Raw genomic sequence first — 22,663 nt, 5'->3', positions numbered from 1 at the left:
TTTTTTTTCTTTTTATGTAAGAGACTTCTCTGTCCACACACTTTCCAAATCCACCTTGGACTTTTTAGCTTCCTTCTTTCTACTGCCAGCTACAAGTACATTCTCCTCCCAGACTTCACCAGGGTTAGATTTCCACCTTTCAGACAATTTCAACTCGGCATAAAAACTTGGGATATTTAGCCCTTATGCTTATCTTCCCCATCCTGCTCCCGTTGTCAGACAAACACGCATACAGAGACCTCTACTAGCTTTGCAAGCACGCTGCACCTAGGACACAGAGTTTTTATTCCTTGACTTAGGACTGGTGCTTCTGGTCTCCCTTCTTATAAAGGTTAGGTCTTCCAGAAGCTCCCTTGCTATCATATCAATTTTTCTTACCTGCTGCTAACCTTCATACAGATTGCTAAGGTGTTATTTAGGAGGCCAGCTAATACTGTCTGCTACAGAACTTGTCTAAGCTTCCATATACATTTCACGGGTTAGTTTTGCCACTCACTGGAAATATCTTTTGCAAAGCAGGGCATTCAGATGGCCGCTTTAGGCCAACTTAAGCTATTTCCCTTTCATCTACCACCTCCAGGCAATACTGGGTGGTTTTGGGTGGGTTTTTTTGTTGTTGCATCCTGCCATGCAGCTCTCCACCTTGGAGACTTTCTTGCAATATATTGTTGATAACTACAAGAACACCACACCGAAGACTCTGGGATCAAACTAAAATTTCCACACTTCTATCATCCACTAATTAATATGGCTTTTGTGAACCACTGCAGTTTGTTCTCAGAGGAAACCATTATAATCCTGGTAGTCATTAATACTAAAAGGCAATGAACGTGCCCTGGCACTTGTGCTACTAGATAGCTGTAGATGAGTTGGAAAACAGCCAGGGCAGTACCAGAGGGACACTGAGTGGAGTAGGAAATCAAGTGATTACTCACACACAAACTTAAACAACCAACCTAATTCAGCATACTACTCGTTCAGGACTTTGCCAACCAGAACTGACCGTTAGGATAGAAAAATGGTATAGCCTAAGACAACCAAAAAAGCTGCAGAGCTTCACGCTGATAACCACCATTTTCTTGGAAGAGGGGATTTTCAAGGCTGGGACTGGTGAGGTAGGACTTGCTTGTTATCCATTCTTCAATATCAATCAAGCCTGCAAGTTCAAGGGTAAGCAGTGCTTTTCTCTAAGGTACTACAAGATCTAAATGATCATAATGGAAAGAAATCGAATACTAAAGCATAGCTGCTGAAACACAGGAATCTTTAGAAATAGGCCTTTCCTCACTTTTGAGAAATTGTTTGTTTTCCCCAGACCATTACAGACATCAGCAGGGTCACAATTTCTACTGCAGTTCTGAGAAATTCTCTGCTGCTCGAGCTTTAAGAGCTTTGTTTGGCTCTTGGGGAAGAGAAATAACTGTATCAGGCTGATGGCAACTGCATATATGAGAGACTGACAAATGCTAGAGGCTACTAGGAAATACTTGTTAATGCTAAAATGTTTGTCGAGGTTTGTAGAACAACTGAAGCAAAGGAGAGTTCATTGATTTGGGGAGAAGCAGGGAGAGGAGAAAAACTAACGAAATAGGGTGGAAAGACCATCTTAGTGTTATGAACAGACACGGACCTTGCTATTCCACAGCTGGAATAAACTATGCTCTTACTGGCAGGCTGGAGTAAACAAAAAAATATACACACCTTTGTATGAGTTTTATTATTTCACAATTATTTTAACATTTGGAAGCAGATGATTTGATTGAAACCCCCAGCCAAAGCTATCGATGTGTTATTCTGCCCCAGCACTGGTGCCCAAGAGGGAATGATGAAGAGAGCCTGCAGCACACCGCTGCAGTCCCGGCAGGCAGCCTGGCAGCTTCCCTGCCACGGGACAGGCCATCCCTGCCACACACACTGCAGTCCCAGCGCAGGCTGTTTGCATCAGGAGACACTCCCGGAACGCAACCTCAGCTCTCTCACCAGCCGTACACCTGCATTTCCTCCCAGAGGAGCACAGAGGTTGTCCTGTGAGGATACCAGAGGACACTTGTCCCAACTATGGCAGATATACGTGAAGTCCTGAATATCTCCATCAACTCCAACTGCCGTAAACCTGGGGGAAGGCAGCTGTACTGCTAAGAAGTGTTGTGTGGCCCAGAGACAGATCTTGATGTTAAAATGGATACTTTCAAAGAACTGCAAAACAACTGGCTTTGAGGCAGCAGCAAGCCACGATATTTTTCAGCAGAATATTTATTCATCATCTTCCCATCACAGAATCATCTATGTTGGAAAGGACCTTGAAGATCATCTAGTCCAACCATTAACCTAGCACTGACAGATCCCAACTACACCATATCCCTAAGTGCTACATCAACCCGCCTCTTGAACACCTCCAGGGACGGGGACTCCACCACCTCCCTGGGCAGCCCATCATCTGCCCCTTCTTGCCAGTTCAGTCCTTCAGTAGCTCCTGTCCTCTCCTTCACATCACACAAAGGAGGTCATTCTGCCTCCAGTAGGATAATACCAAGTCACTAAGGATGTTCTCTTTCCCCCCAAATCTACCAGGTTTCTGCCTGAGGGATGCAGTCTATCAGCTACTGAGGAGCACAGAAACTCCACAAATAGTTACTCTGTTTTAATCTTCCTATCAACAATATGTTTCCATGAGCTTCTCAGTTTAGTACAGGCCATAAACAAGCTAATCTAAATGTCAGCTTTGGGGGGGGCTCAGAGTGCGTGTACCAGGCAGTGAGCACTAATAATCACACACATGTATCCGCTAAGTCTTCTTATACTACACAATACTAGCTTGAACTAATCCCAAACATGAGAAAAAGTGGCATTCACGGTAGGTGTAGAAAACTCCGGAAGGCCCTGAGCTACAAACATGGATGCTAGGAGTGTATTTTGAGAAATTCTTACAGCTTCTGCAGACCTCTGAAGCTGGCCAGTGCCAAGGACAAGGTAGAGCGCTGATGGATTGCCGGACAAAACATAACTTCCAGTTTACACGTGATGATGGTGTCACACACAACTCACTTTGATGTCTATAAAGTTCTCTGATACAGCCATACCACAATACAGCTTCTTTCAGTGAACATCATCTTGCACTGGCCAGAAAAATTTCCACTGGCATTCCCAGTTCTTACACACTTATCCTGAAATAAGCCTTAAGACTGTGACTTGGAAGTAATATCAGAAGTTTTTCCTCCAGTTCTGTACCATCCAAATCGGGCTGGAATTCAACAAAGCCACCTACCAAAAGCGTACCGCCCTTCCTCGATGGATGCACATGGTCCAACAGAACCTGCATAACCCTTGGGAGGGCTGAGCTTTGGCAAAAGGCCTGGGATGTCCTGTCACACCTCATCTGTGCCTGGAGAGCAGCATCCCAAGCTCCTTTTTTTCCATGCCACATGGCATTCTGTCATCTCTTTCAGGTGGGCAGTGTTACTGGAAAGAGACCGAACTGCTTGTCTCCCCAGAAGTACAGTGTTTTCCTGCCTTCTACATAGGACAATGTGGAGTCTAGTTAAAACTGGCATTGCCAGCCTAAATATCAGAGCACACTCAGGTGAGCTGACAGGCCAGCTCAACACACAATAAAGATAGGAAGTCTCACCATGGAAAAACTATTGAAATAGGAATAGTTAGAAAGAAGGATATGCATCCATACTCTATTATGAGATAATTAATTCCAAGGTAAACTTAAGTCACTTCTTAAATGAGTAACTGAAAAGCACATGTGGATAAGGCATGCTGACCTTAAAGTCATATTAATCTAAAGTGACTGAAGTGTAGACAAGAGGAATTTATTCTGCATTAGAGACTTGTTGGCCATGAAGTCGGTACAAGAATGATGACCCCTGCCACTTACTTTCTCAGAATTTAACCCTGTTATGCTGTTTGAGAACTTCAGCTTCGAGCCACAGGAGTCTACCTTGAACAAATCCGGTAATTTGATAGCTAGAAACATTAGAGGTGTAGAACTCCCATCATACTCAAAAATGAAACAAGCACAGAAGTTAATATACCATGTTCTAAAGTTTACTAGATATGCCTTTATTCTCCAATAGTCTATTGCTAAGTTAAAAACACTTCATTTTACTAACAGGTGGTAGGTTAATGGCTTTGACATAAATGTTTTGGTTCAGTCCCTAGGTGCAGCAGGAAAGCAATGATCTACTTATATTTCACATATACACCATAAGTTTAGCCTGCATTCAGGTGGTAACTACTTGACTGATTCAGAACAGCAGTTAAATTTCTTACTCATACAAGGAAAGGATGTGAAAAGATACGCACACTCAGTCCTGCAGAGCAGACGAAAAGTGCTACCTCTGACTAGCTGATACAGCTTCATGTCAGAAGCCAGCTTATAATATTGATGTATTCACACACTTAATATGCTTAATGAAGGTTCAGCAATACATAGTGTGGGAATAAACTCCACCCATACAACATTACAGACACTACCAACATTAAATGTCAGAACTTGCTCGTTTACATAAGAGGACACAACATGAATTAGTCTCCCTGCATTGAAACCAGTTAATAAAACTTGAGTATCAATTATTAAATTTTAAGTGAATTAGTGTTTGACAGCCCTTCCATATCACATTTATCGCCTACTTTTAATACTAACCAATCTACTGTGGATATTACATGTTACTGCTACATATTATGACTTTACCTAAGAGTCACAGCAAATCCCACAGCTTCTGATCAATAGTAAACAAACATGCTTGATATCAAACATTAAATACAAGAAAAATCAATCACAGTAACAGAACACTCTGCTTCACTACAGAACACTCTTCATTAAGAACATACCTAATCTTGAGCTTGAAAGTCTGTCAAACTCCTTGTCATTAGATATTGTTGGCTTTTCTTGCTATATTAAACAGCTACAAAGCTTTGAGTATGTTTCTCCCATATACAGATATTCAACAGCAGTTTAAGTCAATGTTAATTGTTAATTTCTTCAGAGAATGGTAAGAACCCTTAAGCTTAATGCTGTAAAGCTTTCCAGAGGTATCGGAATGACAATAAAAAAACCTGAGATAACCCACTGAAACAAATTACTTCAGCATCCAAATTAATTTGAAAACAGAAAAGATGTTAGGTGTCTAGAAGAATTAAAAAAAAATACAGCAGCTTGTAAAACATAACTTACTGCTTTGAAGCATGATATCTCCAAGACTATATATTTTTTTCAGTTCTACAATGTAGTATTGAGTATTCTCTACTGAAAAAAATTAAAGAAACTATAAATGGCTTGCACAGATTTTCCACAAGCTACCTGCCGTTAACCTCAGTTCTCATTATAAAGACAGAAAAGGAGAAGGGGAGAAAAGATTTACAAAAATGGACTACCAGGCACCTGCACCTCATCACGTCTGTCTTTATACCACTTAAACCCGAGGCAGCACATGAAGAGTGTTTTTATTCTCAAACTCCAAACAAACGCAACCCATTTATGCTGTAATTAAGCAATAAACTTCTAGGCTGGGTCAGTCTGTCAGGGTGATTGTCAAGAGTCAAAGCAGATAAAGACGACTGAGCTGGGGTGAGGATACAAGAGAGTGCCTCAGACTGGAGATCCACACACCAAAACACACTCGCTGTTTTCAAGACCACCTTTGGCACGATTACCAGCAAGATTTTGATGCAAGTTCGCCATTTTGCTGAAAGGATATGCAAAGCACGCATACTTGTTACCCTTCCAATCAAGAGCAAATCAAACCCCATACTGCTAAGAAAAGCCTGCAAAAATTGATGAGCTAACACAGCCCAACACACTTGGAAGATGCCATTCACCTCCGCGAGAGGTTCCCCCATTCACACACTAGGGAACCTGGCAAACCAGCAAGCATTTTGCGTAGTCATGTGTAAAATTAGATCGCTGTTGTGCAAGCTAACATTCTACTAATATTTTCATTCACAAGAGACCAAGTGCTTAATTAACATTTATACCGATTCTCAAGCTATTTACTGACACAAAGGAGGTGGTGATGTGATATCATGGTTCCTTAAACACAGCCCTAAACACAGATATAGTTCTTGCTCCCCTCTATCACATATATTTACTATTTAAATTTGCAACTGCTCTTCTGTTGCGAGTAAAACTCTTTGCAAAAAAAAGACAGCGTATGTTTTTTAGAACAAGGAGAACAAGTATTGGTTTCCTGTGATGATTTGGTCCAGTTTGCACAGTTTTGCCTTTGGAAGCAAGCAGAGGCAAAAGACATATAGTACTGTGGCACACTGTGGGATGATCTGTATTGTTACATTCATTTTGTGTCTAAAAGTACAGTAATACAGGGGTAATGACATCTCCCAGCCCTCAGAAGTTCCAGTTAAAAATCATATATTGGGATGCTTTTGAGTAAATCCTACAAGAAAGATACACAAGAGGTGTATCAAAAAGTTTGTGCGTTAACACTGTCACCATCTTGGCAGACACTCAACTTTATTCTTTCCAAAGCAGTTTAAGATTGTCATAATTGCAACCCAGGTCACTACATTGTATGTAAAGCAAGGATAAGCATTCTTAAAGGCAAGATAATTATTTTTCATAAAATAAAATCTTCACTGGATAACAACAGGTCTCCTTACTTTGTTTGAATAGTTGCAACTTTCAGCTGGAAAAGTTAAGCTACTTTATCATACAGCTTTCGTAAGAAGCAGACTATTTCCACAGATACCAGTTTATCCCACCATTCAACAGCGACAGGTGAAATCAATACCACACATTCTTATTTTCCTATTCAAGCATGATTTACATTACCCATCAAATCCCAAAGAACATTTTAAATTGGTTTGTGCATTTCAAGACAAGACCAGACCTGTGTACACACAGTTAAAACATCTAATCCGCTACTAATACAGGTTAATTTGATATCTAAACTAGTCAGACTACTATGGAAAACTATTCATACTCGAGCACTGCTGTCGTTACTATCTGTTTTGAAGATAGGAGAGGTAATATTGCAAAGTTCAAGTGCTGTCTGCACATTAACAAAAATCTAAAATCCCTCTAAGTAATATTTGATAGCTTCCTAGCTGTCAACATCTGCTCAGCATCCACACAGCATCCCTTCCTGTAAGGGAAGGTTATACCTTGTTTCCTTAGTAATGAACAAGCTCTTTGTTCTAATTATTAACAGGAAAGAAAATATGACTGTTATACAACTACTGAACAACATTCAAACTTGAGGTCCTAGTTCTCCTTGAAGCACCTACTATAAAGAAAATTATTTCTACTGGCATCTTCCAAGAGTAACTCTTCAGAAAAGACAATATAGGCCATGTTTAAAATATGAAAACAAACAAAACGCTTTTGAAACTGCTGAGCATCAAAACAGTGTTACAGGTAATCAACAAAAACCCTAACTACTGATCCTCTTTCCTAATTGCAAAATGAATATGGAGAGGAGTTCCAAATAATCTCAACTGCCAGGTAACAGCTTAAAACTCGGCCCAGATTCTAAGAAGTTCAGAAAAAAAAACACTTTGAGGTTTTGTAGCTATTTGCTTAAATTTTGTCATGTATCACTGTCAATGCAAATCCACTGTCAAGCAATGCTAGTATCAAAAGTGAAACTAACTGTATATAACTGAAATCAAAATCCCTTTTGCTATCCAAGGAAAACTACATACAGTTGGTAAATAACAGATGTTCAGAAAAAAAGGACCACTTCAGTTTTCAATCAGTGTTTAGCAACTTCATGACTTGTACCCTTAAAAACACCACTTTGGGGACTAATTGAAGTAAAAATCATGTACAGAAATCTAGTCACTGCAACCTTTTATCCAAAAGCATAAAATATACCAGGTAACAGCTACCGGCACCACAAACCAGGAACAAGGAGTTGGTTGTATCAAAGGAAAAGAAAACCCCTGTCACACAAGTTATCACACAAAGCGTCAAGAATCACCCAAGTTTGTTTTTCACATCTCCACACTTTCTTTCTTAGGGATGAGAAAATGCAAGCAAATACATCATCTACACCAGACACAAGCAAAAAACCCAAGTAATTTAGAGAATTTTCAGAATCTACAACTGCTCCCATTTGGGGGAACTGTTCTAAAGCAGTGAGAATAACCCGTCCCCTGCCAAACAGGAAAGGCAATGCAGAGAAAAGTTTAAAAATTTGACAAGTATCAAACCAACCCATAACACAAACTTCATAATGCAAGTCATTCGAAAGCTTTTTAGAAAAGGGTTATGCAGTTATCATGGTGCTATTGATAACACCCCCCCCCATCATGCAATTAAAGTAATCAGGATTTTTTTTTTTTTTAAATCAAATGCATATACTTAAAACACAGGTCACTATTTCATCCTTTCATGTTAATTTATCCTGCAGTTCATGCAAGAAAAATTACTCTTACACACGCTCTTACATTGTGTCACATAGTAAAAGTACTCGTTTTCTTTACAGACATCACTTTAAAAGGAGTATTTTCATTAAAAATTCAAACTTTTAAGTGTGTTGGTGGTTTCTATGAATAAGTTTTGCAACACTTTCACAAAACAACGCTTTTTCTAATGAGTCCTTTATACAACGTAAAAGGTACAGGAGTGTTGGGAACTGAATATAAATACTTATTTTTCATATTGATTAGGCACCGGACAACATGAGGAGACAGTACATTAATCTTATTTCATTATACTTCAGCAGTGGCTGCCGTGAATTCACTGATAGGACGTCTGCACTTTGCAAAAAGCAACTTCCTTCATATGAGGAAGTATCTACACGCCGATTCAATCAAACCCCCCCCACATACAGCGTGGGTTTGGTGGGGAAGGAGGCGAGAGCGAGTGCCTTTTGGGGGAAAAGCAGGGGCTGTTGGACCAAAAGCAGCCCTGAGCTGGGCTTCTCCAGCAGCAGGAAGTTTCTATGGGGCCTTGCCGAGCATGCGCCGTGAGCTCCACGGTCTCCCTATGTGGCAAGAGTGCAGAGGCAACAACCAAACCAGTAACAGAGACAAGAGACCAAAAGCAACAAGCACCTTCCCCTCTATATTCCTACCGCCACCTCCACACAGCCCTCCCCAGGCTGCTCTCTTGGCCCGGGCACTCCCACATCCATCGCACGGAGCAGGAATTAGAGAGTCAGGCAACCAAATCTGCTACTGGAGAGAGAGGAGAGGAGCGGAGGAGCAGCTTGAAAGAAAACAGTGGAGTGCATAACCCATCCCTCCACCTCGCACAGCTCAGGTGGCAGAGGGGAAGGAGCAAGTAGGGAGCTTGTGTCGTGTGTGTCCGTCCCCCCCCAACTACAAGAGGGGACGAGGGGGAGGAGAAGAGAGAGATGGAGATGGCACACAATGGCTGTCTGTGTTTGTGGGGAGGAGATGGCCTACAAAAGCAGCCGTGGGGAGGGCGCAGGGCTTCTCTGTGCCCCCCCCACTCCTCACCCCACATACACAGATAGGAAAGGAGGGGGGGTGAAAGAAGATCAGGGCATTGCCTTGTGTGTATCCCCTTCTTGTTTCAGGGGAGAAGTAAAAACGGGCACATACATGGCGAGGGTGGGGGGTGGGGGGTGGAGGGCGGCGAAGCGACCCCCCAAACTGGGGGGAGGGGAGGAGATGGAAGAGACCCGGTGCCAGCGCCAGGCTGAACAAAAATAGTTATTTCAGCTTATCCTCCTTTCTGCAGGAGTCCCACCCGTACAGATCTCGGGAACAAACCCAGAGAAACAGGGGGGGGTGGCGGGGGAGAACGGGAGGGGGGTCAGAGCCGGCACTGAGAGAGGGGAAGACGGGGGGGAGGTCTCCCACCTCCTTCCCGTGCTCCACTGTGGGGGGAAAGCAGCTCACAGACACACTCACACAAACAGCTGCTCCCCCCCTAAAAAAAGAAGGGCCGTGCTGAGGGGGGAGAGGGCTCCCCTCCCCCCGGAGCGCCGCTCCGGGAATCCCAGGCCCCTCCTCTCCCTCAGCGCGCTCCACCCCCGGGGCCGGGAGGAGGCGGGGGGGGAATAGCCCCGGCCCCCCCTCCGCCCCCCGCACCGCGGCCCCCCTCAGCCGGCCGTACGGAAGGGGGTGGGGGTGGGGGGGGAGGTATCCGGGCCGCTCACCCTGGTCTCCGGGCTCCTGCGGCGGCTGCAGGACGCGCTCCAGCTCGGGGAAGGGCAGCTCGGGCAGGTCCAGCAAGGCTCCGTAGCGCTCGAGGAAGGAGCAGACGACGGCGAAGTTAGGCCATGAGCCCGGGCAGCACGGGCCTGCCGGAGGAGGGGGAGGCGGAGATGGAGCCGGAGGAGCCGCCGCCGCCGCCGCCATCTTGGACCTGAGGATGGAGAAGGAGCTGGGGAGGGGGGGAGGGGGGAGGGAGGGGGCGCTGCCGAGCCGCGCCGCCACTATCCCACAATGCAACGGCGGGACGGGGAGGGGAGGGGGCGGCAGCTAGAGCGGCGCCAGGCGACTGCCCCCCGCCTCGTGCGGCAAGGGGAATGAAAACAAGGCGGAGCAGCCGCGGGGCGGGGCGGGGCTATCGGGGATGGGGCGGGGATAGGCGGCCGGCTTGGCCAATCGGAACGGGGGAGGGGCGGGGCCGGCAGGTAGAGCTGGCCAATGAGAGGGCAGAGGGCGGTCCCTCCCCCCTCCGCGGGCTAGGCGGAGGTTGCGCCCGGCGGGGCAGGGGTCGCGCGCGCGGCGGTGAGTGCGGGCGCGTTAACGGTCGTAACGACTCCCCTCAGTGGGGGGGGGCGGAGCGGGGAGGGGGGGACGCTCCGCTCCCGCGGAAGAGGTGCTCGGTGGAGCGGGCCGCTTCCCGCCCGGCGGGGGAGGGAGAGGAGGGAGGCGGGAGGTGGTGGGGCCTTGGGCCGCCTCACGCACGGCCTGGATTCGAGGGGGGGGGGGCGGTTCAAGAGCTGTGTCGCCCGCTCCTGCGTCCAGGCTCCTGCCTCCCCCTCCGTGCTTGCGGTTGTACACCCCCTCCCCGATGTCTTTCACGGTTCTCTGTCCTTTTCTCCTTCCTTCCCCCCTACCTTGTTCTCAAAATGCTGTCCTCCCCCGTCTCCTCTTACCAGCACCGCACCCTCCGTGACCTCCCCCAGTAACTCGCCTTCATCAGCCTCCCCAGCAAAATCAGATTACCGAGTGCCCGAAAAATATTCTCCTAGTTCTTAAGCTTGATATCTGCCCCCTCCCTACCCAGTTCATTTAAACTTAGACTATCCTTTCTACTTGCCTTTCTGCTCTCAGTTTTTTAAATCCTGAGCTGCTTTTCCAGCTGCTGTATCACTTCTGAAATTGCATCGGCTGCAGGGAAGTCGCCCACCTTCACCTGTTGACCCTGTTCCCAGACAGCGCTGGAGAGCCCTGTTGTCCTTTGACGCCTTACAGGAGTTCTGCCCCACGCTTGACATAACGCTGATTTACTCTTTCACCTTTATCCTCTTTGATCTCAGGTTGCGCCTTGGATTTTATGAAACATTCTTCTGCAGTCTCTCAATAAACATTTTCTGGTGCACTGCTCTCATTCACCTTTTTTATTCTTTTTGTTGCTGGTGGGTGCTATTCTGAAACATTTATTTTCACAGAAGACAGGTGTGCTGGCAATTTTTAAATCCCCTTGCTTGCCCAACTGCACTTCAACCTCGAGTTTCTTCCATTTCATTCTCAGCTATTTTTAGTTCTGCCATCCTTAGCCACTGCTTCATTTCTTTCAGTATAGTCTCCTTGTATAAACTTGTATTTTGCCTCCTCTTTAAGCTCTTCTGCTTCCTTTATTTCCTATGTTTTTAAACTCTCACAACTTTGCTTATGGATTTCTGAACCATTTCTCCTCCTCATCTCTTTGTGTTTGGACTACTGCGATATACAGAAATTGCTATTTGAGATTATACTTAGGAGTTGTATAGTTCATTGTCTCTTTTGATCTTAAGTGGTACTGTATATTTTGGTACTGTACATTTGTCATAGTGAATAATTAAAAACCCAACTAATTTGTTGGAGAAATACTTTCCTACTCCTTGCCAGTTGGTGATTGGACCATGCCCTGCATCAAGAATGTCCAAAGTTCCTGTTAAAAAGTTCATTCTTACTCCATTACAAGATACTCTTTTGTTAATTCAAATAACCTGACCTTCCTGATACTCTCTGGCAGTATTATGGGAAATAGTTTTAGATTAGAAATTTTTATTTATAGCTTTTAAGTTTTCTTTCTTCATTTCTACTATTTACTTACTTTTGTGCTGTTTGGAAAAGACAGCATGGAACCCTTGCTCTCCCATTTGCAGTTTGTGCCTGTTTGATTGCACAGTCTCAACCTTGTAATACTATTTGAATTGGGAAATCTGATATTTCTAATCATTTTATTGTTCATTCATCTGTGTGTAACCTCTAGGTCTATTTCTGCCATTTCCTCTTGCAACTAGCACAGACAAAAATAATTTTTATTCTTCAGAGCCAGGTTCTGGGTGGCTTGTTCAGCCTTTACTCTTTGGTTGATGGGTGATGTCATTCTGTTGGGACTACAGGTTATTTCTTCAACTGTAATCTCCCTTCAAGCAGATTTTCAGGAAAATAGTCTTACAGATCTTTGTTTGAATCCATTGCATTGCAGATGTGTAATGAGAGAATCTAGAATATATGAATCCAAGTAAGTTTGCTCCTCTAGCTGCTTGCCTGGCTTCCTGTTTCGCAGGGCACATGTGCCACTAACTTCACAAAGGGGCAAGAAAGAAAAGAATTGCCCTGCTATCCTGTGGAGGAAGCACCTCTGGCAGACTCAGTCCTCTGCTGAATCCAAAGTAATGCAGTTTTTACTTCATGCAATGTATGAAGTGGGATACTGAGATCTGCTCCTGGCAATCCGAGAAGAGCGAGTGCTGTCTGGCTGTAGCATGTGCAAGACAGGAAGGGAGGCTTCCAAAAGGACTGGAAGCATGGTTAATCCAAAGATTTCTCTTCTGCAAGGCCTCTTTCTTTATTCTGTGCCACCGGGGCTCCTATGGTTGATTTTTTTTTTTTTTTTTTTTTACATTTTTTTTTTTCCTGGTGAATTTAAACAATTAAAAAGTAAAGGATGAGAAACCGTATCTGGAAGGATCTGCTACTGAGGTTTTCTGGATCGGCCAGGAGCTCTTTTTACCACAGAAACAACCAGTTTTCTTCATTATGAGGATTTTAGACCACCTTCCTTCTGAACTGGAAGAGCAGAAGGGTGACTCTGCCCTAGAGACGTGTCGGTTAATGCTAGTCTAACGCATTTCCAGGGTGTCACCCTGCGATTCCTCTCTTGTTGTCTACTGCCAGAATCACACCAGCAATCAGACCGTATAACGTGCAGGACTGTGAAGAGGGTGTAAGCTTTCGTGGTGCGGTGAGGTGGTACTTTGAGGCAGAGTCGCTGCCCTGCTGACACCCAGCTGTGATAGTGGATCTAAAAATTACTGCGGTTAATACCAAAAAGCAGTTGGTCTATAGCAGCGCTGATAAGGCCTCGGCTGGAGCACTCTGTCTAGTTCTAGGCAAGAGACATCAAAGAAAGGTGCATACCAATTGTTGGCTGCTGGGGAAAAAAAGGAGAAAATAAGCAGAGATTTAGAAAACATGACTTGAAGGGAAGTGAAGTTCATCTAAAAGAAAGGAAAAAAGACTAAGAGTTAGATCCTCAGAAAAACAAAGGATGGTGGAAAAGACAAAGATTAAGCTGTTTTCCTTGTCCACCACAGAAAAAATTAGAAATAACGGGTTTAAGTTGAAATAGTGAAGATTGAGATCAAACATTAAAAAATATATTTGTGCATTTAACTGTCCTGAGACATTACATAGGGAGACTTGGCCTCTGTAAGGAGTGACTAAGGAAAAAAGCCTTGACTCCTTTAGGTCTCTAAAAGTCTTGTTTGCTATAGCAATATGGCAGTGCCATTGTTTTGTTCATGGCTTTTCTATTAGGTTGGTTTGGGATTTTTTTTAACGTCATTTACTCTAATAAAATGGCCAAAGAAACAGTGTATCTCTCAGATATTTTAGGAAATTATTATCGTCTTCATTGTACAATTTAGGGAGAAGATTAAAACCCAGATATGGGAGGATATTCTGGGACCTGATCCCTGTTGATACTTTTAAAAGTTGAACACACAGTACTTGCATAGATTTAGCATGTAAAATGATTTCCCCCAAATCTTTCACAAAATCCCCAAGAGAACTGGTAATTCAACAAATCTGCCAATCCTCAGTTCAGTTCTGTTGTCACAAAATTACATGGATAAAGTCTGCAATAGTGTTTCCTTCCTAGCTCCTTGGGCCAGGGACAGAATTTTCTGTTTTTATTAACATGCTGCATATGTTAGCCTGATGTTATGTATTAAATATCCCTTTTCCAGACTTTGCTTCAACTTTGTGATGTCTTCCCCTGAAATTGCTTCCCTTTCTTGGGGTCAGATGAAGGTGAAAGGCTGCTCTACAACATATAAGGACTGCAAGGTATGGCCGGGAGGAAGCCGAACCTGGGATTGGCGAGAAACCGGGACTAATGTAAGTTTGCTGTTTACTATCCATCCCGCATTTTAAACTGGACTCAGGATGGTCCAGACAAGAGTTGTTAAGGTTCCTGCCAGAAATTGAGTAGGCTGCCTTTTGCTGTCATCCAGCCGTTAGACTTTTCCTGGGAAGGACTGGGTGTGTGTTTCAGAAGTGACCGTGTGGAGAGGTCAGAGGACGGCAGCCACACAACGTCCTACAGCTGCCGGGTGTAGCAGCTATTGCCACCAGTCCTCACAGCTACCCTGACCAGACTGCTCTCGCACACCTTGGAGCTCTCAAACAGCATTCTGTGCTTGATTAAGAGTGCAGTTGTCGTAAGATGCTGGTAACAGCCTCTTCTCAGACTGCATAAGCAAAAGTTGTCTTGAGCGAAATAAGAAAAAAATTTATGGGAAGTTAAATCGACAGTAACTGACCCTATGTGCTTGGAAGACAACAGTGCATGTGGTTTAGTTTATATCCTTTTCCTTGGGGTCCCTTATACTTATTTCAGAGGAAAAATATGCAGATACAGTGTCATATGCACTAGTTTCTCTGTGAAAAGCTCACAGTCTGGCTAACCACCCAATGACTTCTCTTGGTAGCCCTATACTAAGTGCTTGCCCTTGCAATTTTTACACTTTATCTGTAAACACTATCAGAATTGTATGAAAGTACATGGAACAGTATTGACGTTCCAGATTTAGAAGCAGTATAATGTCTACCACATTAGGAACCTGATGTTGATAATTCTCCCCATATTAGAGCTTGCACTAGGATAGCTGTATTGACTAGAAAAAAAAATCCATACTTTCTAAGCAAATGTTAAAGCACAAAAAACCTACATACTGATCAGGTCTTATCCATGCAGAGGATACAGCTTTGTTGAATTCATTTTGACACAACTGAAGGGCAAAACCCTTTGGTTTTGGAACTTCATCTGTAATCTTTGGGGGAACAGAACCTGTCAGAGTTCAGTTTATAGAGAGTATATAGGTCCAAGAGAAAGCTAGTGCTGTCATGCAAAGATATCTGTACCTTGCAGAGAGAAAGATGGCTCTGTGTGTAACCTTTTAAAATATATTTAATTCATGGCCTGATTATAAAAAATGAAGTTTTCACTGGCTGTTTGGAGGGAGGGTGTTGTGTGGTGAGAGTTGCTTTTTGTTTGTTTGACAGTATTGTTCTCCTGGTTTATGTGCGCATATGACCGGAGAAGCAGAATGGATATGGTAGCTGAAAAATTCCCAACTAGTTCCCAGCTCAATCACGTTTTGATACTTATTCAGACCACTTGAAAACTTTGATTTCAAGTTATAACCACCTGCTATCATTTAGGAAGTCATGCTTTCCTTTTAAAGTTTCGAACAAGGGGTATCTTCAGGTGACAGGTAAAAAAAGCTTTAAGTCCATAAAAATCCTTAGAGGAGTCCTCCAACTGAAACAAGAAAATGTGAATTTAAAATTCGAGTAGAAAAAAAAATAGTTGGATTATTTGGGTTTTCTGGCATCCTTTTTATATAATCAGGAAATAAAAAATACCTATTTAGGTTTTGCCTTCTATAGGTCACTTTTAAAGCTCCTGCTTTAGGTCAGTTTTGTCTCCTTTGCAGATATGAGGAGTTAGGTTACTTGCTTGAAAATTGCAAGCGACTAATGTGAAAATAGAACTAAGCTTTTCTAGACTGCATCTCCCAACTCTAGAAGAACTGTAAAAAAGTGAATCCAATCAGCACTGGAAGTAGTAGGATTCACCAGATGCATCTTCTGCATGTTTCTTTACAGTAGACTGCAGTGTGCCTATTTTCTCTGAGCATGTTTTTCCTGGAGGTAGGTGGAGCTGAAGTTTGGGAAGCAAGCAGTGCTGGTCATGTCCCACACTCTAGTTGGAAATAAATTGCTTCCTTTCCTTCTCTGCTATCAGACTGCTGCCTAGCGCTTAAGTCTTTCATCGGGAAAATTGTATAACTGGCTCTGCAAGGTTCTGTAACTAAGCACTAATAGTTGTATGACCTTAACCCTTGGGGATGAAAGGCAGACTCCATGGCTGGCTGCATTTCAGTGCCATCTGCTCATGGGGGAAGAGAAGTAGGAATCCTGAAAGGAAGACCAGAGAACAAAACAGGCAAGAAGTTCTGCTGCCCTTCCTCTTTCCCTCCAGCTGTCAAATCAGCAACAATACAGTTACTCTGTCATGTCACAGCTTTCAACATGTTTCCTACAAAACATGTGGAAGCCCCCACACTGGTGTGTCTTGTGTAACCAAAGAAAGTCTTTTTGTTCCATGGCTTTAATGTCCCAGGAGTACTTATCACATGACAGCAAACCTTCCCCAGCAATCTAATTATTGTAATTGCAGTAAAACATACACCAGTTCTTTTTGTCCAAGTCTAAAACACCCCAAAAGAAAAGCATTCCCTCTTCGGTCAGAAACATGCACTTGCAATGATTTGGTCTGAGAAAGCTCTGCATATTGAAGTGACCTCTGCGTTCTAGGTGGGGATATCAAATGTAAATGGATTAGGAGGAACACGGCTTTTCCCCTGGCAGCCAAAAGGGCCAGCTGTGTCCTGGGGCGCATCAAGCACAGGATCGCTAGCCGGTCAGGGAGGGTGATTGTCCCCCTCTACGCTGCCCTGGTGCAGCCCCACCTCGAGTACTGTGTGCAGTTTTGGGTGTCTCAGTACAAGAAGGACATCAGACTATTAGAGTGTGTCTGGAGGAGGGCGACCAAGATGGTGAAAGGTCTCGAGGGCAACACTTAAGAGGAGCAGCTGAGGTCACTTGGCTTGTTCAGCTTGGAGAAGGGAAGGCTGAGGGGTGACCTCATCGCAGTCTACAACTTCCTCAAGGCAGGGAGTGGAGAGGGATGTGCTCATCTCCTCTCTCTGGTGACCAGCGATAGGACATGAGGAAATAGAGAGAAGCTGCAGCAGGGGAAGTTCAGATTGGACATTAGGAAAAGGCTCTTCACTGACAGGGTCTTCGGTCCCTGGAACAGGCTCCCCAGGGAAGTGGTCATGGCTCTAAACCTGTCAGAGTTCAAGGAGCATCTGGACAATGCTCTTAGTCATATGGTTTAGTGTTAGGTGGTCCTGTGAGGAGCAGGCCTCAATGATCCTTATGGGTCCCTTCCAGCTTGAGATATTCTGTGAACCCAGAGAACCGTAAAGGTGAACCACCTCTGTTGCTGAAACTTCAGATACCAGCCAGGCTAAAGACTTTCTTGTGGGAGAAGTTTAATCTGCTCATTGGAAGCGTCACTCTACCATGGAAGGTTTCCCTCACTTGCAATTTCTGCAGCTCATGTGTTTGTTTCGGCTTGTAAAGTCCTGCCTGCTCTGTTCTGCAGGCTGAGGCGTTGACAGGGCTGAGAAGAGATCTCCGACACCTTGTGTGAGGCTGCAGCATCAGCTGCTGAAGACTTGGGCAGGGGAAAAAGAATAGGAGAGGACCCAAGGATGTCAAAGAACAGCTCACTGACTGATGGAACAACAGAAGCCAAGCGTCAAGCTGGTGCTTTGACCTTAATTCATTGAAAGAATGTAGTATTTTCTGGAGGTATAGGGGGTAAATCATAAAAATAACATTCTCCAGAGGTCCAGCATGGCATTACCTACTTCAGGTGAGAAACTCATCTCAGTCCTCTAAGAGGACTTAAGAATCCTACCAAAAAAAAAAAAAAGGGAGGAAATAGTATTTGTGGTTTAAAAAAAATGCACACCAAAGAGGGGCCAAATTCTAGCCACAGGTTGTACAGTATCTTACTCTTGACCGTAGAGAGATACATAGAAATTGAATCCAAGAGGAGAATTAGTGTGACATAATAATGTTTTATATTAATATTACAGGTGTATTTGTGGAATTCATATGTTTAAAGCATACCAGTAGTAACTGGGTGTACTTCTTTAAAAACTCAGTCAATGTGCTGTTAAAACTTTTTTTCCTTGAGGAGTTTGGTTTCAAATATTCCTTTCTCAAAATTAAAAATAGTGCAGAAATTTAAACTGTTAACTGAAACGAAGCTAACCGGTATGTTTCAGTCCTCTTTGATAAATGAGATTTGCAAAGTAAACAAGGAAAGAATTTAATAATTTTAATTATTTGAGGAGCTCTTTGTAATTAAAGTGAGTAAACTTTGGCTTGCCACAGTTTTTATTACAAAAAGATTCTGTTCCTTTGAAAACAAACAGCAATATGTTGCAATTTATTGATTTCATTTTAACTTTTCAAATTTATAAAGTGCTAGTTGTTAGACATAAATGTCTTAGAAATGTGTCATGCATCTTTTTATTTTTAAATGTTTAATAAAGAGTGATAATATTGCTATCAATTGATTAACGAACATCCTTCGTATTCATACTGTGTGTCTGCAGAAGAGGGTTGTGTTACATTTTAGTACTGCTAATTTACCCTGCTACTCTGTGGACAGTTTTCAAAACATATAGACGAAGCTTTCCTGGTTGATGCTGTCAGTACACAGACTTCTTTTCCTCCCCTGACACTTAGCATTCTCCAGGAGTGCAACCAGCTGACCTTGAAGAAGTTGTCAAGAAGGGTGTTAAAACTGTGGTGATTGGTCGTGGCATGAGTGAGGCTTTGCAGGTAGGTTTTTGTTCTGTGAGAAACTAGAACTGTTTGTTTTCCCTCTCCCTCTGATTAGGGGAAAAAAAAAATACATCTATGATGCTTTACTAAGAGGGGAAAAATTGAGGATGCTGAATTAGCATGACAGAGCTCCTGCCAGGAGTCCCTCTCTTCCTGAAAGAAACATCATTTGAGCTTCTCTGTATTAGTGTCAATGCCAAGCAGTAAACAGGTCTACGTTCTGCTACAGGAGCAATTTAAACCAGGAGAATTTTTTACAATGTCATTAGTCCCCCCTCTTAGAATATGTTATGAACTAGCTCTAGCCTGCTGTAAATACTTTGATAATTAGGCATTTTTGTTACTAATGTTGGCAGGGTGTCATTTCAGCAGATAAACTAGCTACAGAAAGCTCAGAAGTGCTGAGTTTTTCTTCATGAGAAGCAATTCTTTAGCTTTTTGGTGAGTAACACCTTATTTAGATTAATTACCTTTAGCTCCGGTTCTATTTTTGTAAAGAAAGGGCTGCATTTTAAACTGTCTTAAGGAGAGATAGGAGGTGTGTATGTACAAGTAGCTTTATTGAAGAGAAAAACATTTAAATCAATCTCAGAAATATCGGAGTGTATTGTCAGTTTGGCTCCTTAAGTGCATCTACTAACAAATGGCATCAGTACCTGTTCTTCTTCAAGCCTTACAGTGTGAGGGGAAAAGACTCTAATACTTGCTCTTCCCATTGCCTTTTCTCTTCTGAGGTTCCACCATCTACCGTGGACTATCTGAAGAAAAACGGGATTGATGTGTTGGTCTTGCAAACAGAGAAGGCTGTGGCAGAGTACAATGCCCTGGCTGCTCGGGGCGTCAAAGTGGGGGGAGTCTTCCATTCAACCTGCTGAAGCGTGGCGGCTCGTTCCGCCTTCCTTGACCGCAGCCAAATCACGGACACGCCTCTCCGCTGAGTCAAATTACAGTCAACAGAGCGTGGACTTCCGTGCCAAGGCATTTGCGTGCTGACAATCTAAAATGCAAGGACAGTTTATTAGTTCAGGATTTAAACAAACCGGGTGTTCGCAAAAGGGGGCTGTTAATGAAATAATTTAATTACAGAACCATTTCTATACATTCTTGAGACTGACCTAATCTTCCTCTGAAGACTGTCCATATCTGGTTACTTAACTTTTCACCTGTTGCCTAAATTAAGATGCTAGGTTTTGAATACTTTTATTAGGAAATGGCCCGAAATTACATTCTTGGCTATTGGAATGCAGCCATGAGATAGCTGAGTACACTCAAGTGGTAGATATGAAGCGATGGTAAAGAAGCACTTTACCACCACTGTATAAATAAATTAAAATAAATTAAAAAGCAAACCCTGAACATACAACTTTGCAGCTTCAGTCAGGATATTGGCTATGCAGATCTGTTTGTGATAATTCAAGAACATCACATTAATTTAGCACTTTTAAATTTTGCATTGAACCTGCAGAAAGAAAAAAAAAAATGTCTACAGGGAATAAACATAAAATCTGGGCCTTAAAGAATTTTGCTATTGTGAATTGTGAGGATTGAGTTGTGCAATATATATCTATTCAAAAGTCCCTACATGCTTAAAATCATCAGATTTGTCACGTAGATTTTGCAACATAAAATGTTGATCTTTAGGAAGTCAGTCTAAACTGCTGCTAGCAAGATGCTGCTAGCAAGCTGGGGATGGATGTGAGAATTCTCACTGCTCATCATTATCTGATGATTTAAACATGGTGCCAACAAGCATATTATTACACTGAAAATTTTAAAAGTTCTTGTAGTTGCTCTCTTCTTGGTGGGCTTCTATTAATATTGCCAGTTACAAGTTACCTACTGTAGAGTTCCTTCCCACCAGGCTCGCTAATTCTTGATCTGTGTGTGTGAAGTCTGTGCGTATTAATGAAAGTACAAAGATGACACTATAAAAGCCCTGAGGCACTCCAAGCTATCCAAGTAGCAGCAGAGAGGCTTAGATTGGTATGAGAACACGACTTTCCCAAGACCCAAGAGTAACCCTTCGCAAAATACTATGTTCTTTTTCTGTTTATTTGTGGTAGTAATCATTTAAAACCTTTTATCTGATAAAATACAATGTGGTGTGAAAGCAAAGGGAAAGTGAGTAGCTGAAAGTTTTATCTTGCAGTCTCCTAATTACAGCAATATTTTCTTTTAGTGTAGCTATATTTGAGGCAACATCTTATCTAAAGCAGCAAGAACTGCCTTTCCTGCTGCATCTCTGTTCTCTGACCCAGCAGCTGGTATAATGCTCCTCATAAGCACGATGACATTTTTCTGAATAACCTGCATGGTGTGAAGTGGAAGGTGAACCACTGACCCAGAAGACTGTGGTCATCCCACCGGAATGCCAGTAAAACCAGTTTCTACCAATCCACAGAGCGTGAAGACTTTTTGCATTAAATGTTGTCTTACAGCGAAGGTGGTTTGACTCTTTTGATCACCGTCATATATTTGCATTTTTTCATGAGATTTTGGGCCTTAAGGCAGCCTTCAATAGGAAGAGGCTTTGTAAGGCTTTTACTGAGAGGACAGTTCCAGTTTTTCCCCAATGTTGGACACTTCTAAGGTTCAGCTGGACAGGGTGCTGGGCCACTTGTCTAGATCATGCTTTTGCTAAGAAAAGTTGGACCTTGAGGTCCCTCCCAACCTGATAGTCTATGATTCTGTGATTTTTAAGTCCCACAGTATATGCGTTACACTGTTAGAAGTTGAGCAAACACCTAATCTTTCACCTCCAGGTTTGGTTTTTTCCCCTTTTTTTTATATTTTCTTATTAATGATGAAGCCACATTCAAGGAAACTGCTCAGCCCGGGTTCTTCACTTGAGGAAAAATACTGTGGGCTCCTCGCACTGGTGCTCCGTGTTTTGCCCTCCAAAAGGCACAGGAGGAGCACAGCCCGTTGAGCATTGCCAGGTGACTTTTAGAGGTGTGCCCTCCCCAGCTTTGTGCTGCAGCCTCTTAATTGTTCCTTTCATTTGGCAACCGGTAGGATACAGAAGATTCCACTTCTAAAACGGGGAGCTGCAGCGTGGAAAGAAATGCATTTCTCTTTTTAAAGGTAAACTGCTAAGTTTTGCTACCATCTGTACAAAATTTTGGTCTCAACAAGGAGATTATCTGCTGCAAGTCTCTTCCATCCATATCGTCTATTCCTGCTCTCGTCACAGCTTCCCGAGTCAGCTTTGTCACTTCCCACAAAAGCCGCTCCACTTGGGCTGCTCCAGTCACTGAAAGCCCAATTTCCTTCTTGGTGCCTGAAATTGCTTTGCTACATGGTGGAAACAGCTGGGACTGATTCATCAAAAAACTCAACCAGCGCTCAAAACGGTATCTTTATTAAATCGCTGCTTTCAGCTAGAGCCATAAATAATTTGTTAGAATTACGGGCTCATCGCCCAAATCGTGGGAATGCACTTTTATAGGGCAGGATTTCTCACATACCCACTTCTCTGCCTCCCACCAGGAAAACGATCTCCCGGCAGGCAGTGAACTCCCACCCTGGCGCTCTCATTAAAGCGGAGCCGGGGCTGGGCTGGGTG

The 22,663-nt window shown here is 43.3% G+C and overlaps 2 protein-coding genes across 3 annotated transcripts in view; one reads left to right on the top strand and one right to left on the bottom strand.

Moving 5' to 3' along the window:
• The window catches only part of RSF1 (remodeling and spacing factor 1), a 68,952-nt gene extending 58,503 nt beyond the window's left edge, over positions 1–10,449 (bottom strand). The window contains exon 1 of the mRNA XM_074816432.1: positions 10,098–10,449. Within this exon, the coding sequence (XP_074672533.1) occupies positions 10,098–10,299 (202 nt within the window). The 5' untranslated portion in view covers positions 10,300–10,449. The remainder of the gene's footprint in view (positions 1–10,097) is intronic.
• A 163-nt stretch (positions 10,450–10,612) lies between these two features.
• On the top strand, positions 10,613–21,540 carry AAMDC (adipogenesis associated Mth938 domain containing). Of its 2 annotated transcripts, XM_074816431.1 has the most exons (4): positions 10,613–10,674; positions 14,352–14,502; positions 19,000–19,095; positions 19,833–21,540. In XM_074816431.1, the coding sequence occupies exons 2-4, from the start codon at positions 14,371–14,373 to the stop codon at positions 19,971–19,973; spliced, it is 369 nt and encodes a 122-aa protein (XP_074672532.1). In that variant the 5' UTR covers positions 10,613–10,674; positions 14,352–14,370; the 3' UTR covers positions 19,974–21,540. The 2 variants fall into 2 exon arrangements, with proteins under 2 accessions (XP_074672532.1, XP_074672531.1); XM_074816430.1 differs by lacking the exon at positions 10,613–10,674 and having other exon boundaries at positions 10,893–14,502.
• Positions 21,541–22,663: the final 1,123 nt, after the last annotated feature.

The sequence above is a fragment of the Strix aluco genome, chromosome 2 (assembly GCF_031877795.1).
Source record: "Strix aluco isolate bStrAlu1 chromosome 2, bStrAlu1.hap1, whole genome shotgun sequence".
Taxonomy (NCBI): Eukaryota; Metazoa; Chordata; class Aves; order Strigiformes; family Strigidae; genus Strix; species Strix aluco.
This window is presented reverse-complemented; position numbering and strand designations above follow the sequence as displayed.

Coding starts and splice junctions, on each gene's coding strand:
- AAMDC (XM_074816430.1), top strand. CDS start 14,323: ATGTTATGTATTAAATATCCCTTTTCCAGACTTTGCTTCAACTTTGTG. Junction 14,503..18,999: donor GGCGAGAAACCGGGACTAAT/GTAAGTTTGCTG, acceptor CCTGACACTTAG/CATTCTCCAGGAGTGCAACC. Junction 19,096..19,832: donor GCATGAGTGAGGCTTTGCAG/GTAGGTTTTTGT, acceptor TTCTCTTCTGAG/GTTCCACCATCTACCGTGGA.